The following is a 16516-nucleotide window of genomic DNA, read 5'->3' as shown; positions in this document are numbered from 1 at the left end:
ACAGGGTGTGCCAAGGCTTCTGGGTTCTAGAAATGTCCCTCCCTGCTCCTGTCCAAGCCACTCTGCAACTGGTCAGGTAAAGACCCCCAGAGGGCTTCAGAGGAGTGGCCAGTGAGACCTGAGCCTGCCAGCTGCATACATCCAGCCTTGGGCCTGTTTCATCTGCTCTGGAATAGGCTTTGGATTCTACCTGAAGACCAACCCTTCTGGTCCCTTGCCTCTTTGGGAGCTTCTGATCATCCCTGGCTGGGGCTCTTCAAGGTTGTGTCCATGGCACCACCTGAGGTTCTTCTAAGTCGTCCATGGGCCATCAGTCCATTGGGTCCCTGCCCTCCCTGATCAGGAAAGGGAGGCTTCCTGCTGTGGGGCTTCTCCTGGTGGGCGTGCTTGCTGCTGCTCTTGCTCTGGCCCAGCCCCCTTATCCTGGTGCTCTGAGATGAGTGGTGGTGGGCCCAGCCCAAGAAGGGTGTCCTGGCCTCCAGTGTGTAGCAGGAACTGGGTCCCTGGAGGAGGTTCCAGGTCAGGTAAAGGAGTTGGGTACAATAGGCCTGTGTGGAATTCCTTGGGATCACATTTGTCCCTGGAGCTTTGTCTTGCTGCCAGTCTGTGAAAAGCTCCAGAGAGCTCAGAGATGACTATCCAGAAAGTTTTGGTTTGGTCCTGAGGCCTAAGAAATGGGAATATTTGCTGGAGGAAGAATGAAGCAGGAGGTGTAGAGCTCATGCAGGAATGTCCAGACCTGGAAGGTGGGTAGGACCCAGGCTTTTCAGTGGGAAAGCCACTCCCAGCCTTGGGGTTTGCACCTTACAGGCCCTAGGGACGGGGATGTTGCAGGAGGGGATGTCAGGACATGGTCTCCTAGCCATCTGTCCCTGGACAGCTGGGGTTGCTTTTGTCTGTCCCTTTCCTCCCCACCCTAGACTATGCTTGGCTTTGGACATACACAGGTGGTGGGCAGAGGGCAGGTGATGACTATCCATCACCTGTGACTAAGCCCAAGAGACACTTCAGCCAGCAGGACACAGCCCAGCTTGCTGGCTCATTCTGGGGGTGGGGGGTGGGGGTGAAACAGCACCCTCCTTATCCGGCTGTGCCACCAGTTGGCTTGAGGCAAGGTGCTTGCTGTGTTTTGCCTCAGTTTCCCCATCTGGAAAATGGGGAAAGTGGTATTGACCTACCTCAGGGTGGAACAGTGACAAGGGGACACTGTTGAAATTCTTTAAGGAGTGTGACATGAGGTCGGGTCAGTGGTGGGTCCCTATCCTTCTTCCTCTTTCTCTTTGGGACTGAATGGGGGGGGGCAAAGGCTAAGTGCCCTTTTCCTAATACCCCTAAATCTGCATGTCTATCACTACTGCATCACATTTCTGTCACGTGGATATTGGTTATTCCTGAATTTCCTGTGTAGTCAACATCACGTTATTCTAGTTACAAAGTATTATGTCCTTAGAAAACATCTGTAGGCTGGCATTTGTTGGACAAAGCGTTGGCTCCCACTTTTTAGATATTCCCCACTCCTCCCACTACTACTGTGCTTTTTTTAAACTCACCTCTATACCTTGTCCCCTAACACCTCTTCTCTACCTTTCTGGATGACAGTCGTCTTTAATTAGAATCATGTGTGGGACCTTCTACTAGTCACAGCATGATAGGAAGAACCACAGCCAAAAGCTGATTTGCATGGCCAGCATCTTATAGAAGACTACATCCAAAGATACCCATAGCGTGGGACACAGATGGCCTGAGGAAGGTCCAGTCACAGTAATGCCACCATCTGTGTCTCATTAAATATGTTCTCTAGACTCTGGTGTGTGTGGTGAATCTGGGATAAAGCAGAGTTGCTTGACAAAGAAGCTAACATCAGGGGTAGGAAACCTCATGGCCTTCCCCTCCAGCAGGCTTAAATGTACCTGGTTTCGGGTGAAGTTGGAAGAAGTGCTTAAGATGGGTCTGGGGTTGTGGCTCAGCAGCGGAGCGCTTGCCTAGCACTTGCAAGGCCCTGGTTCGATCCTCAGCACCACATAAAAATAAATAAATAAAATGAAGGTATTAAAAAAGAAGAAGTGCTTAAGATGGTGTCAGACAGATCCAGACCTGAGCCTTCTCTGGTGGTGTGTGGAGAACTTGCATAATTTATCTCAGCCTTCATTTTGATGAGCTGGGATGACCACACAAATCTCCAGGAAGCATTTGGCACTGTGCCTTCCATGTAGAAAATGCTCTGTAAATAGCAGCTATGTTTCTCTGAAGTCCTCAGGACTGGCTCAACAACAAGCTGTGGTAGACTGGCCCATCATATAATCATGACATGTTCATCCAGAGTCCCATTCTGGCTCTCAGGAACATCATCCATCTTCACAAGCCAAACCCATTAGAAAGGCCCTCACTGCAGCTCAAGGCCCTTGAATAGAGGTTATTAATGGATGGTCTTCATGAGATTCATAAATCCCCTTCCAAATTAGATTGAAAACTCTAGGTATGCAATTTTTTTTCTGCAGAGATGGGATCTACAGTTCTGAACAGGATCTCAAAGGGGCTATGATCCAGATTATATCAGTACTCTGCTTTAGAAAGTGTCTTTATACATCATCCATATGTAACTGCATCCAGATGGACTAGTATGCTACAACTCTCTGCCCAAGAGAAGCCTAAGAGCACATCTACTTCTTTCCTTCTATTGGAGCACCCTTAGAAGGGTAAGAGGAAGGGCTTTCCAGGGCAATTGTGGACTGGGATGCTGATTTTGCCTCCAACAACTCAGTAGCTAAAGTTGCACTTGGGACATGAGATAGAGTGCAATTTCCCCCTTTCAGATTATGCTTTTTTCTTTTTATGTTTTCACTTTGGCAAATTGAAATTTAACAGGAAAGTTGTAAAAATCTCCCCATTTGCCACCTCCTGGATTCTCTAAATGTTAACATCTGGCGCCACATGCTATTCTCTTCCTTCACACATTCTGCTCTGAGACATTGGACATCAAGCTGCAAACAGCTTGCTTCTATACTCTTCCTTTTCTGTGCATATGTGTGTATACCCACTCCACAGAGACACTGCCTTTCATGGCCATAGTGCAACCATCAAAGGAAATTAATACTGACACAGTACTATAAAACTTATAGCAAATCTTATTCAGATTTTGCAAGTTTTCTATTTTATAGTCAACCTCGTTTCCTTCTCCCAAATATCAGACTACATTCTGTTGCCCAGTCTCTTTAGCCTTTAATCTGACCAAACACTGACATTTTTGAAAGGTGCATCAGACTTTTTCTTGGTGGTGGATGTTGGTAATCACACCTAGGGACCTCACATGTGCTAGGCACGTGTTCTACTACAAAGCTACATTCCCCAGCCCCCAGACGAATTATTTTGAAGAACAATTCTAATGATGTTCACTACCAATTGATGATTGACTAATTGTCATTCTACCTACATTTATAAGTTGACTATTATCTGGAAGAGTTCTATTTCTCTTTTTATGTCCTCGAGTTTCTACTTTACTCATTGAGTTCCTTACTGAAATCATAATGTCCCTGATTAGGCTAGCCTTTCAACCTGTTTTCTGTGTCCTCATGTGCCTCTTTTTTTCCTACTAAGCCACAAAGGGTGGTCTTGAATTCAAGCCTTCTGAATAGATGGGACTAATGGGCCCATGCCCGTGCCTGGCACACACTTTCTGATATATGCAAGAAGGTAATGAGAAACAATGTGTAGCTTTAATTTGTATTTCTCTAATTACAAGTATGATTGAACTTCTTTTCATATTTCAGAATCTAATTTATTTATAAATTATCTTTTTTTTAATGTGGTGCTGAAGTACCTCACACGTGCCAGGCAAGCGAACTACTACTTGGGCCATATCTCCAGCCCCATGAATTGTCTTTTGTCCAATTTTCTATTGGATTTTTAGTATTTTCCCTCTCAATCTTTAAGAATTCTTTGCAAGTTAGGGATTTAGCCCATTTATTGTGAAATATCTTGCAAATATTTTCTTTCAGTTACTCAATACCTTTTGACCTTGTTTGCATTCCCATGGAAATGTTTTATTTTGATTATACTTTGATATGGCCAAAATTGATTAATATTTTGTTTCACTTAATCTGGGCTTCAAGTCATTGAAAAATTTTCCCTATACCTAGGTTAAAAGGCATCCACTTCTGGGAGTGGTGGTGTGTGCCTCAAGTTCTAGGCTCAGCAGACTGAGGCAGGAGGTTCATTTGAGCCCAGAAGTTCAGGAACAGCTGGGTAACAGCTAGACCCCATTTCTAAAAAAGAAGAGAAATTCACTCATGCACACTTGCATGGTTTCACATTTCTCTTCAGATTCCTGGTCTGTTTTGAGCATATTTTGTGAGGTATAGATCTAATTTAATGTTCCTCCAAACAGTCAACCAGTTATCTTGAACTATCTTTTGCAAAATCTATCTGCATCCATGTCTGAACTCTCTGTTCCCATCCATAAGCCTGACTTTCACACTGCTTTAATTATGGGGCCTTGATCTTGTGCTCTAATGTCTGAAAAGTCTAGTCTCCTCTTTGCAAGTTTTCTCTTTTTTTCCTGATGTAAATAAAAAAATGTTTTCACAGATGTAAATACAGTTTTAATGACAAAATCTGATACTTCAAATTGTGAAAAAGGAAATACCTTTCTGAGTTGGAGCTCAGTGTTAGAGCATTTGCCTAGCATGTGTGAGGTCTTGGGTTGAGCCTCAGCACCACATAAAAATAAAACAAAAATACTGTGTCCGTCTACATCTAGGGATAAAAAAGGAAATACCAGCAGAAAGTTTATGCATATTAAACATCTGGAAGCCCAGAGGTCTATCTGAATCTCGACACTGAAGTATATTTGTGATTTTGGCTTTTATTTTGATAAAGAACCTGCTGGTTCTCAAATAATTCCTGGTAGAAACTAATTGTGCCATTGATTATTCTTGACACTTTCAATTTTCACTTATCATTAGAGCAGTTACTGGTAAGGACCTGCAAGTCAGCTTCAAAATGAGAAAAGGCTGCAGACAATTCTGTGGTCAGCTGATGTAGGGAGGACCCACTTCCTGTCCTGCTTCCTGCTCCAGTTCCAGCTGCATCACTTTCTCATTTGAAAGATCTTCTTCATGGATCACAGTAACTGGTTCATGTCAGTCTCTACCATCTCTTCCAGGGCTACATTCTTGGCAAGGGTCACAATGTTTTATTGAAGTTGTGCAATTGTATCTGTTTGAGAAAAACTCTGGGAATGAACACACTCTAGTCAAATATCCCCCACACTGTTCATCATTGCTAGCTTGATCTTCTCCCAAGATACTACAATATTATCTACAGCATCCATTATGCCATTTCTCCAAAACTCTCTGATCACAGCTTATCCTTGCCATCTGCTGCTTCTCGGGTGTACTCAAAAGTCCTTCTCAGGTAATGAGCTTTGAAGGCTGAGGCTACACCTTGACCCATGGGCTAGATTGAGTCAGCTATACTGTCTTGAAGATCTTCTATTCTTACATTATCAGAAAGATCACTCAAATTTACTGGGTGGTATGACACATTGTCTAGAATGAGCAATGCTTTCTTGGGGAGATTATTCTGGGCACAGTAGTTTTCAATAGCAGGGCAAAAAATGCATGTAAACCATTCAAGATGCTCCTGGTAGCCCAAGACTTTTTGTTTCAGTGCCAGATTATAGGCAAATTGGGCTTTGAGTACCCCTTCAGAGCCTTAGGAGATTCTGAGTGTCACACCAGCAAGGACTTCAACTGTCCCCAGCTGCATTTCCACTAAGCAGTAGCATCCATCTCGACCCAGGATCAGCTTTCTCTCATTGAAATAAACGTTCTTTCAGACATTCTCTTCCAGTATAGGCCTTTGTTATCTACATCAAAAACCTGCTGGAGTTGTATTCACTTTTGATGGTGTTTTCCAGCACATATGGATATATGTCTCAGTTGTTGCTAGGAGGTGCACTCTTCCTCTGGAAGTGGGGCGGACAGTGGCATTCTTTGAATCTCACAAACCATGCTTTACTCACTCTAGTTATAGAGTTCCCACCTTGTTGATGCTGTAAGACATGAAACAAACTCAGCCTTCTTCTGAATGATGGTGACATTCCAGCTCATTTTGCTGGCTCTGTTCTTCCAGCCACATCATCAACAAACATTCCATGCTCTATTATGGCATTTTGTCTGGGGGTTGCAGTGGGGTGGTATACGGGGGATTGAATTCAGGGGCACTCCACCACTGAGCCATAGCCTGAGCCCTATTTTGGATTATTATTAGAGACAGGGTTTTGTGGGAGGCCAACATGGCACGTGATTTGCGTTACCTCCCTGGCTGGATGAGAGGCACTTAGACACAGCTGTGTCAGAGCTATTCCCAATCCTTTTCCAGGTCTGAGGGCTTGCCTGTGCATAGGCGTGCCTGGCCACTTCGGGGAAGACCCAATTCTCGCCCCTGACCTTGGGATGCTGCCCCCCTTAAGCTTCATTGGATGGGATTTTCCCTTGAATTTTTTGTTCCCCAATAAAAGTCCAGTCCCTGGCATGTTCTCTCCCTCCTGTAAACCTGGATACGGCATTAGGTGGCTGGAGGCAGGAGCTAGGAGAAGCTGTCCTGGAGCTGGTACTAAAAGTAATAGGATGGGCTGAGGATGTGGCTCAAGCGGTAGCGCGCTGGTCTGGCATGCATGCGGGCCCGGGTTCCATCCTCAGCACCATGTACAAAAGATGTTGTGTCCGGAAAAAAAAAAAAAAAAAAAAAAAGTAATAGGAGTCTTGTCTCTTTAATCTAAAACTCCCTAGAATTTACTCATGAATCGGAACCTTCTTTCATGAAGTGAGCGCTGGTCGAGTGGCAGAGGGTCTCACTGAATTGCTTAGCGCTTCACCCATTGCTGAGGCTGTCTTTGATCTTGCGATCCTGCCTCAGCGTCCCCAGCTGCTGGGATTACAGGCGGCACCACCACTCAGACTCCATCGACTTCTTATTATCTCGGATGGCCGCCATTGTAGAGACAGCAAAAGTCTCGCCATCGTAGAGACTTCCGCGTTTTGGCTGCAAGTTATTAACACTTCTAATCTGATGTCGAGGGTAACTGCTTTCTGCTCCCTTTGGTATTAGGGATGACAGTCGCATCCAGGGGCCTTTTCCTAAACCCTTGGGCTTCCAACATGTAATGGAAGCACACTGGTTTCAGGTGCTTTTAGAAAGGCTCTGGTTGCCTGACACGCCTTTACAGAACCCAGGAAAGGGAAAACGAGGCTGCTAGGAGGGACAGGGCAATGCCCCCGGAGACGCGGTCCAGAGGCCGCCCAGACCCAGGCTGGCTCATCCCCGGTGCCGAGCACTCACATGGGGCCCTCCGATGTCAGTCCGAATGCCTGGCCGCACAGCCGCGGGCACCCAGGAATGGCACAACCACCACCAAACCACTGTGCGGCCCCACGGGCACCGGAGCCCGTCCTCCTCTCTGGAGGTGCGTCGCTGTTGCATAGTGGCCCGGCGGCCGCCAGGCACGGGCGAGGCGGCCTGAGGGGTGTCCGTTCTGGGCGCCGATTCCCGCGGAGGACCCCGGAAAAGGGCGCCCGGGCCTACTCAGATGCAGGGCAGCGCGGAATGGCGCTGCGGTCCAAACCCTTAACAGTTAGGCGATGGTGCGGAAAAGTTAGGTTTTCAGACTACAGTAAGATAGAAGGATTGCATGGGTTGATTTTTTTTTCTTTTGTTATGTCTTAATGAATTTTTCACAGGGCGCGGTGGCGCCCGCCTATAATCCCAGCGGCTGGGGAGGCAGGAGGATCGCGAGTTCAAAGCCATCCTCAGCAACTTAACTAGACCCTAAGCAACTCAGGGACACTCTATCTCTAAATTAGATATTTTAAAAAGGCTGGGGATGTTGCTCAGTTGGTTAAGTACCTCTGGGTTCAATTCCTGATACAAAAAAAAAAAAAAAGAACTTTTCTCTCTATTCTTTTCTGTCTATTCTTTTGGGAGAACACACCTTAGTTTTGTCTCCCTCCCTATTATCAGTGTCCCCTCCCTGGAATCAGTGTTTGACCTGTGTTGCATGTCCACATTGTAGAGGGCTGTTCTGGTTGTTAGCATGTTCAGAGTCAGTAGTATAGTGAGTATATGTGAATTGGTATAGCACAGGTGAGTCCTCAGTCACTGAACTGTCGTGCATTGAAAAAGGAAGTTGGGTGGTCTTTGAATTCATTCCCAAGCTGAGTCATTCTTGCTTATTTATTAGGCAAACTTATCAGTTGACAATTCACTAGCCAGAGAGTATGAGGGTGAAAAAGAGAGGCTGTAGCAATCTGCCTTAGAGTTGAAAGATGTACCTTAGCACTCAACACTCCTCAAGGGAAGTCTATGTTCTTGAGGCTTCCATGTGGTCATTTTCATTCTCCAAGCTGCCTGCACATTCCTGGGGCCTTTAGAGTTTACATGGTGTGTAAAAGAGTAACCAGACAATAAACGAGTATACCTTGTTCTTGTGGAGTATATGAAGTATGAAGGAAAAGGAGGCAAAATCAGGGGAATAATGAGAAGGGAATGGAGGAGGGATGCATGTATGTGACTTGCTGCTTGGAGGGAGTGGAGGCAGGCTTGTCAGGTGGAATAGCCAAGGCATTGCCTTAGGGTAGGTGCAGCTGGTGTGTTCTGTGTGCTCAAGAGTGAAGAAGTGGTTAGTGAAAGGCAGTGCAGTCAGAGGTAGGGCCTTGTAGGCCTGGGAAGGTGTCAGCTGTGTGCTGTGTTGTGTAACTGACCTATAAGGGTCACCAGACTTGTACAAGAATGACTAGAAAGGGACCTTGGTGTGCCCAGCTTCATGTCCTGGCTTTGCAGAAACCAATTTTAACAAGTTTTCTACTATTAACTGCAAATTAATGGCAGAAACCAAATTTCAACAAGGGGCAGGTAGCATGTACCTGTGATCCTAAGGACTTGGGAGGCTGAGGAAGTAGGATCACAAGTTCCAAACCTTGGCAATTTAGTGAGACCTTGTCTCAAAAAATAAAAAAGGCCTAGGGGTGTATTTTGGTGGTAGAATTCACCTGGGATCAATCCCTGGTGCCAAAAACAAATAAAAAAAATCTGTATGTTTACATTTACAGTGAGAACTACATTTGACCTGTTGTTTCCTACCAAATCACAGAACTAAATCATGATTTGAAACAGAGGAATTGGTTGTTTTATGAAGTTTTGGAGGCCCAAAGGGTCATATTTTCTACCTCTAGAGTATACACCTCTCAGTATCTATGAAATTAGTTACTAGTGCCAAAATTGCTTCCTACTTTGAGATGGTCTTAGAGAAACCAGAGAAGATTTGGGAACCAGAATTGTCATTGCACACCTCCTGCTACCAGGTGTCTTAATTTTTGCTTTTCTACCTACTTTCTTAGGCTAGGTTGTAAGGATTGGATGAAGTCACTAAGACATATCTGGCACTATCTAGTAGTGACGTCTTGTCCTTTTGTCTGGATTCCCTGTTGACCCGCAGCTTTGGTTCCAGAGTAACATCAGGGTAACATAGAGCCATATTTGTTGTTCAGTGTGTCATGTACCTTCCTCAAAAAAGGTGCTGAGAGGACTTGCTGCAGCAGAAGTCCTTGTCTACCTGATACTCTTTAATCTTGATGATGTGACATCATCACCTTTTCTACCAGTCTTTCCTTTCTGAACTTGCTTGTTTAGGTTTACCCTGATTTTAATATCTTTTTTATGGCTTATTTTATTTTTTAGTCCACTGAGGCTGTTGATAGGATGTTTGGATAAATAAATTAGTACTTTACCAATTGGGGGATGGATTTACTTTAGAGTGATAGTCTACAAAGCTTGCTTCTTCCTCATGTTGACAGCTGAAATAACATGGGTGTTATCACCTATGGGTCTAGTTTCAGTATAATAAAATATTGGATACAATCCAAATTTTTCAGTTATGTTAGAATTTTGTTGAATACAGTTAATCCTGGGTTATTGAATGTGCTTAAATTTTTTTTAAACAGTGTGTTGCCTTTTACTTTGGTAGTTTTTCTTGTGGCTTTTGAATTGAATTAATGAAAAATCTAAATTGCCTCTAGTTTTGTCCTTAAATCATGTATCAGGTAAGGTTAGCAGCTCATGGTAAAAATTGGCATTTTCCTCCCTGAGGGTTGAAGAAATACAGAGGTTCTAGAAAATTGTGTGGCTTCTTGACCTGACAGACATTAACCTCCTAGCTGATCAAACATAAATCATAAGATTCTTTCAGTATTTTTTCCTTATTATTTTGTTTTTTATAGTGCTAGGGATCAAACCTAGGGCCTCACAAATGGTAGGCAAGCACTCTGTCACTTTCCCCCCAATTCTGAGGATTTAATCCAGGGCCTCGAACATGGTAAGCAAGGGCTCTACCTCTGAGTAACAACCAACAACCTTAAACCTTTTTTTTGTTTGTTTCTAGACAGGATCTTGCTAAGTTGCCCAGGCTGGCCTCCAACTTGTTATCCTCTGTCCTTATCCTTCTGAGTAGCAGGGATTACAGGCATGTGCTTTCAGGCCCAGCCTCAGTATTTTAATTTTGTGAGATTTGAGTCTTAGAATCATGTTTGGTTTTGAGCTGCATTAGTTAGGGTTAAGGCCTTATGCAAAAAAATGGTCAGTTCCCTCCCCTGCTTTTGGACGCAGTAGCTGTAAAAATTCATCATGCATTTCTGCAGTGAATATACTTTGTCCTGTTTCAACTATTTTTAAAAATATTTATTTATTTATTTAAATGGGGTGCTGAGGATTGAACTCAGTGCGTCACATGTGCGAGGTTGGCACTCCACCACTGAGCTACAGCCCCGACCCTCAACTAGATTTTTAATGCATATTTAAGCAGATAAAGAAGGGCAGCAAGCTGATACTCAGCCCACATCCTGTCTCTTGGAACCACTGTGAGGAAATGCTGCACTGTGTTGCAAAGGCAGGTCATCTGCTAATTCTCTGTCCTCTTTCAGTGCCACCAGGGGATCCGTTGTCAGAAGCTGGCTCTGCAGGGGAGACTGGCGCCATTTTCCTGGTGGCTGTGTTCAGAACCATCCAAAGGTACTTGCCTGTCTTTTCTAAGTTAGCAAAATGAGGTTTGCAGGGACCAGTGAAGCTTCTTCAGAGTGTCTCCTCCCACAGTGACTAAGCAGGGAGCAAGGGGCATGACAATTAGGAGGTCCCCCTTGCCATCTTTCCTAGTTTGCATATTGAGCCACAATACATCATCTTCATGCCTTTACTGTTTTGATATCTAGAGAGACTGGAAAAAGGAACTCTTTTCAGAAGGAAGGTGCTTGGTGAATCTTTTGGAAGGCATGGTAGTAAACCTTTATTCTGCATGTCTGATTCTGAGAGCCAGTCAAGCCTCGTATTTGAAAAGTAGACAGATGATATGATATGTAAGCTGTAGTCATCTTGGAGCACATTGAACCAGTTAGAGCCCTGCTCTTCAGAGCAGGCTGTGGGCCCTGGCTTAGTCCTCTCAAAAGCACCTAGAGATCTGGCAGGGGCTCTTCAGTCCTATGCCAGTGTTAGGACCCTGGGGTGTGTGTTGAGTGGGGTAAGTAAGGAAGCAAGACTGAAGATAATGGCTCCATCCTGATTTGACTGTAGTGTTGCTTATCTGAGTGGGACTTTTCTCTCAAAGTACTTCCCCTTCATTTTTTCTCTAAGGATTTGAAAAATTCTTTAAGAGGAGTGGAAGAAACACAGATTCAGAAAAATCAACAGTGCCAAAAAAAGGTAAAAGGGTCAGTTTGATAAATCAAAATAAAGGTTCATCAACATCTAAAAAAATATTAAAATAAAAAAAATAAATTACATCATGGCTTGAAGATGTGAATTGGTTTTGGGGATCAGTTTAGTCAGTATTTGTCATATTTGTTTCTCCTGAAAAAAGTTCCTGCTGCTGGGTGCAAGGAGGACATCTAATCCCAGCAGCTCAGGAGGCTGAGACAGGAGAATCACAAGTTCAAAGCCAGCCTTGGCAACGGGCAAGGCGCTGAGCAACTCAGTGAGACCCTATTTCTAAATAAAATATAAAATAGGGCTGGAGAGTGGCTCAGTGGTTGAGTGCCCTTGAGTTCAATCCCTGGTATCAAAAATAAGTGTTCTGCCTAGGTACCTGTGAGCATTAAGTAAGAAGAGATGGGTAGAAGCATTATGGGAGGTGTGCCCACATGTTTTGCTATGAACAGAACATTTTTTGAAAACTTGTGTTTTGTCCTTAAAATTTGTGCAAAATTTTACTCTCTCATGATTCATTCTGCCCTTCCTTGGGTCGTCCTGGCCTTCTCTAGTCTTGCATGGAATTGTTTTGGATTGTTGGTGTGGCAGTGTATATGGAAGGGGGCTACCTGTGTCCTGGCTTGTTTTGTCCTAGAACTTGTATGATTGCTGTAGAAGGGGCTCACAGGAATCCACCTCCTAATGTTATCTACTGTCACAAAATGTACCCACGGGTCCAGGTTTTCCTGAGAGATGAACTCTGCCTGAGGGGAGGTGGCCTGTGTTCTGATTCCCTGGAATAGGGACTACCTGTGCCAGCCTACATCTTGCTTTTCTTTCTTCCTTCCTCTCCCCTATTTACAGCCATGTTTATTAGCTAAAAATGATTTGTCATTAAAGCTCAGGTCTGAAGCCAGCAAGGGCAAATTGGAGGGATTTTAGATGTATCTGAAGCTACTTCTCAGCAGTGTCTCCTGGCATCTTCCTTTTCCTGTCTGCTGTTTGTTTCTGAAAGGCGCCAGGGTAATTAAAATTTTATGGTGGAAAACGTTACTCTGTTCTTTCTGTGAAAAAGTGTATATAATTATTTTCTGAAGTCACACTTTGTTTTTTCCTAGAATCTGGTGAACTAAAGAATGCTGAGCCTGGAGGAGATGGAAACAAGAGAGGAGGGAGGCAGGATGACTTTGCCTGGTGGAAATGGATGCAGAAGGTTTGTGTGCATCTGAGTGTGCCAGACCCAGACACCTGTCACTTCTCCAGGGGTGCTGTTGCTGCATGACTGAGACTGCATCACACTTGTCTCAGTCTGTTCCTGCCATGACAAAATACCTTAGACTGGATGGTTTTTAAATAGCTTGAAATTTATTGTTCATAATTATGGAAGCTGGGAAGTACAGGGTCAAGGTGCTGGCAGGTCCAGAGTCTGGTGAGGGCTTGCCCTCAACTAATAGATCGTGATGTCTTGAACATGACTTCCTTCAGTGGGACCAGTACTCTGTCCTCCTGTGGTGGAAGGGACAGACTTCCCTCCTGCCCTTTAGTAAGAGCACTAATCTCATCCATGAAATTGGAGCCCTTGTGGTGTCATCACCAAGTTCCCATTTCTTACTGCCATCACCTTGGGGGTCGAATTCCAACACACAGAGATTAGAAGAAACGAACTTTTTAAAACATGCCAAGATTTCTGTCTGCACTTTGAGAGTTGCAGGTAAGAGGACATGCTATGTGATGTTGCAAAGGCAGAGCTCTTGGTGGGTTTGCTGCTTCTCCTGGGGCCTCTGGTGAGCAGCAGGTTTGGTGTGCTGTTCACAGTGTGCAGGTCTTTCCTGCTGAGAGCAACATCTGAGCTTCCCCACATGCCTGGTCCCCCTTGGGTACCATAGGAGGGCAGGGTTTGGTGACTCCAACATCTGAGAGGAGAAGTTTCGTTGTTCATGATGGCTCAAGGGTAGAGCTCTGGCTTAGCTGACCCAGGACCTAGGTCTGATCTCCAGTATTGTGAAAATCAAACATATAATTGAAAGAAACACCTGCATTTAATTGCAAAATTTGTTATCTTTTCTTCCACAGGGCGAGTTCCCCTGGGATGACAAGGATTTCCGAAATCTGACCATTTTGGGTGCAGGTGTATCTGTGGCATTTTTCTACTTCTGTTTTCGAGATCCTGGAAAAGAGATCACCTGGAAACACTTTGTTCAGTATTACCTGGCCAGAGGTCTGGTGAGCGAACTTAGTCTGCTTGGGAAGGTGCTGTGGTGCTATGGTATGCCCTTGCAGGAGACAGGTGGTGCCCCAAGAGTCAGTCCTGCTGGTGGGTGTCCTTCATGGCTCAGTTTTGTTTTTCCTGGAGATACCCCAGCAGAACAGCACATCATGATGTGTTCTAAAACAGTTCTGTTTGTCTCCTGATCTTTGACTTTTGTTCTCATTCCTGATTGAGGATTTTTTCCTTTCCCCTTACTTTCTGCTGCCAGCCACCCCTTGACAGTGGACTGTGGCTTGGTGACCGAAGAGGAGCATGTGGCACCAGCAGAGCCTCTCTTGTGTGTTTTTCCCTTGGGGTGCTGAGTTGGGTGAAGTACTGCTCAGGCTTCAGTGTAAACCCTGTATGAGTAAGTGCCTTCCCTCTGTTGCCCTCAGAAGAGTGTTGGCTGGACCCAGGCATTATTAAGAGCTGAAATTTGGTTTGATGAAACTCCTGTTTCCCATTAAGGTTTGTGGCCACAGGCAAAGCCTATCTTCAGAGAGGCTCTTGGCAACTCTCCCTATGGTGGAAGGGGACAGAGCTGCTGTAGCCCTTCCCTGTCTGTGGATCTTCTACCTGTAGGCGTGGCTATGAGGGGGTGAGACAAGTGTGGTGAGCCCAGGATGCCTTTATGTGCATGGACTGGACCGCTCTCAGCACTTCCTTGAAGTCTTTTCCAAGTGTCTGACCTGACAGTGATGTGTTATTGTGGTGGGAAGATTAGTAGGATTGAACATGTTCACCTTAGTCACATGGCCCTAAGTCCTTGCTTTTGGAGCAATGATGATATTGTTGCTGCATGTAAGAATACACATTGTGCCCTCAAGTTGCTTCCCTCGGATTGCTTCTCTGAGGGGCAGGCTAGCCTGCTGTGTGGTTGTGTGTGGTGGTGACCACAACTGGGGAGCCTGCAGGAGTGCATTTCCACCCTGCTTGGCACTGCTTCCCTGTGCTGCCTTTAGCTGGCTGAACAGGGTGGGTCTGAATCAGCTGGGTTTAAGACTCTGCTAGACTCTGCTGTAAGACTTATTCCTGTTTTGGGGGGGGGGTTTAAGCCAGTCTGGCATGATAGTGCTCAGATACACCAGATTTTAGAAACTAGTCTTGAATTGTTTCCTGTTGATTAAAATGGAAATGAATTCAGGAAAACAAAGCTTGTACTGAACTGTGAGTGTGTGTGGGTACAGATGGGCCTGGGCTGAACTTCCCAGGGTCTGCCTGATTGTCCTGCTTGGCCTAAGCTATCTGGTTCCTTCTCCCAGGTGGACTGGCTGGAGGTCGTGAACAAACAGTTTGTTCGTATCATCCCTTCCCCTGGAGCATTTTCTGAGGTGAGGGCTAGGTTTCAGGCTGGGTGTTCCACACATTGCTTCCCCTCCCCCAATGACATACAGTTTTAATTTTTTTTTTAGTAAGATGCTTCCCCTGGTGTCCAGCAATCCCTGTTGATGTGGTACTTTATGTCATTGACCTGTGCACAGTCTTGCTTTCCAAGCAGGATAGGAACTCTTACGAGACTATAACCATGGTTCAGTTTTGCCAAGTAACATGTGAAAACCACTTATCAAGGTTTGGGAAGAGGAAAGAATAAAAAGACAAAGGCAGAAGGTCAAAGGCAGACCTCAGGCAGTTATCACAGCATTTCATCTAGAACTTAAAGCCTATAATTTGTGGGATCTGAAATGAGGGAGTGTCTCCTGTTTGTGTAGTTACCATTGGAGCTTGCCACAGGGTGGGATTTGTCCATGTGTGGAGATAGGGGCTAGGAGAAGAGGCTTGGTTGGAAGAGAAGTTGGTAAATGGGAATGCAAGCTGTGGACAGGTGTGTGTGTGTGTGTGTGTGTGTGTGTGTGTGTGTGTGTGTGTGTGTTAGGGCGAGTCTCAGGGGAACACAGAGGTGCGCCTAAACTTGCTCTTGGTCTCTGCAGAGGTACATGTGGTTTAACATCGGCAGTGTTGACACCTTTGAGCGGAACCTGGAATCTGCTCAGTGGGAACTGGGGATTGAGCCAACCAACCAGGTTGCTGTGGTCTACAACACTGAGAGTGACAGGTGAGTGGCAGGGGTGAGGTGGACATGAGACACTTTATTCTTGGGCCTCTGATTCTGAACACAAAACAAATACTGTTGAATCTCTTTTGGAATTTTTTTCCCCCAAGTATGTCATAGTATGTGCTAATCTTTACAGTGTCTGTAGTAAAAGAGTATATATTCATTTGGTCTGGCTTACTTATTAAAATTTTATATTTACTTTTTTGAGGTGGAGTCTTGCCCAGGCAGATCTCAAACTCCTGGGCTCAAGAGATCTTCCTGCCTTAGCCTTCCAGTTAAGTGGGTTGCAGATATATGCCATGGTTTAGCGTAGGTCTTAATGAGAAGAGAATTGAAGCAAAGAAATATTTATCTAGGTAACCTTTAAAAAGCATTAAATGGATGACACCTGACCCTCATCCACACGCCCCATGAGCACCACTGCTACAAACACTGTGGTGACCCTGAGGCTCATGATGTTCACCAGAGACAACCAAACTCTCCAT

At 45.0% G+C, this 16516-nt stretch overlaps 1 protein-coding gene across 6 annotated transcripts in view; it reads left to right on the top strand.

Annotated features, from left to right (window-relative positions):
• Positions 1 to 9405: 9405 nt before the first annotated feature.
• The window catches only part of LOC144374078 (mitochondrial inner membrane m-AAA protease component AFG3L1-like), a 65594-nt gene continuing 58483 nt past the window's right edge, over positions 9406 to 16516 (top strand). For 2 of the 6 annotated variants that reach the window (XM_078037028.1, XM_078037027.1), the window contains exons 1-7: positions 9407 to 9517; positions 10974 to 11061; positions 11677 to 11745; positions 12849 to 12943; positions 13804 to 13953; positions 15241 to 15309; positions 15907 to 16031. In XM_078037028.1, coding sequence (XP_077893154.1) covers positions 12935 to 12943; positions 13804 to 13953; positions 15241 to 15309; positions 15907 to 16031 — 353 coding nt within the window. In that variant the 5' untranslated portion in view covers positions 9407 to 9517; positions 10974 to 11061; positions 11677 to 11745; positions 12849 to 12934. Of the gene's footprint in view, positions 9518 to 10973; positions 11062 to 11676; positions 11746 to 12848; positions 12944 to 13803; positions 13954 to 15240; positions 15310 to 15906; positions 16032 to 16516 lie in introns of all 6 variants that reach the window. The other 4 variants (XM_078037029.1, XM_078037030.1, XM_078037026.1 and 1 more) reach the window with 3 other exon arrangements.

This window comes from Ictidomys tridecemlineatus, unplaced genomic scaffold (assembly GCF_052094955.1).
Source record: "Ictidomys tridecemlineatus isolate mIctTri1 unplaced genomic scaffold, mIctTri1.hap1 Scaffold_57, whole genome shotgun sequence".
NCBI classification, from domain to species: domain Eukaryota; kingdom Metazoa; phylum Chordata; class Mammalia; order Rodentia; family Sciuridae; genus Ictidomys; species Ictidomys tridecemlineatus.
This window is presented reverse-complemented; position numbering and strand designations above follow the sequence as displayed.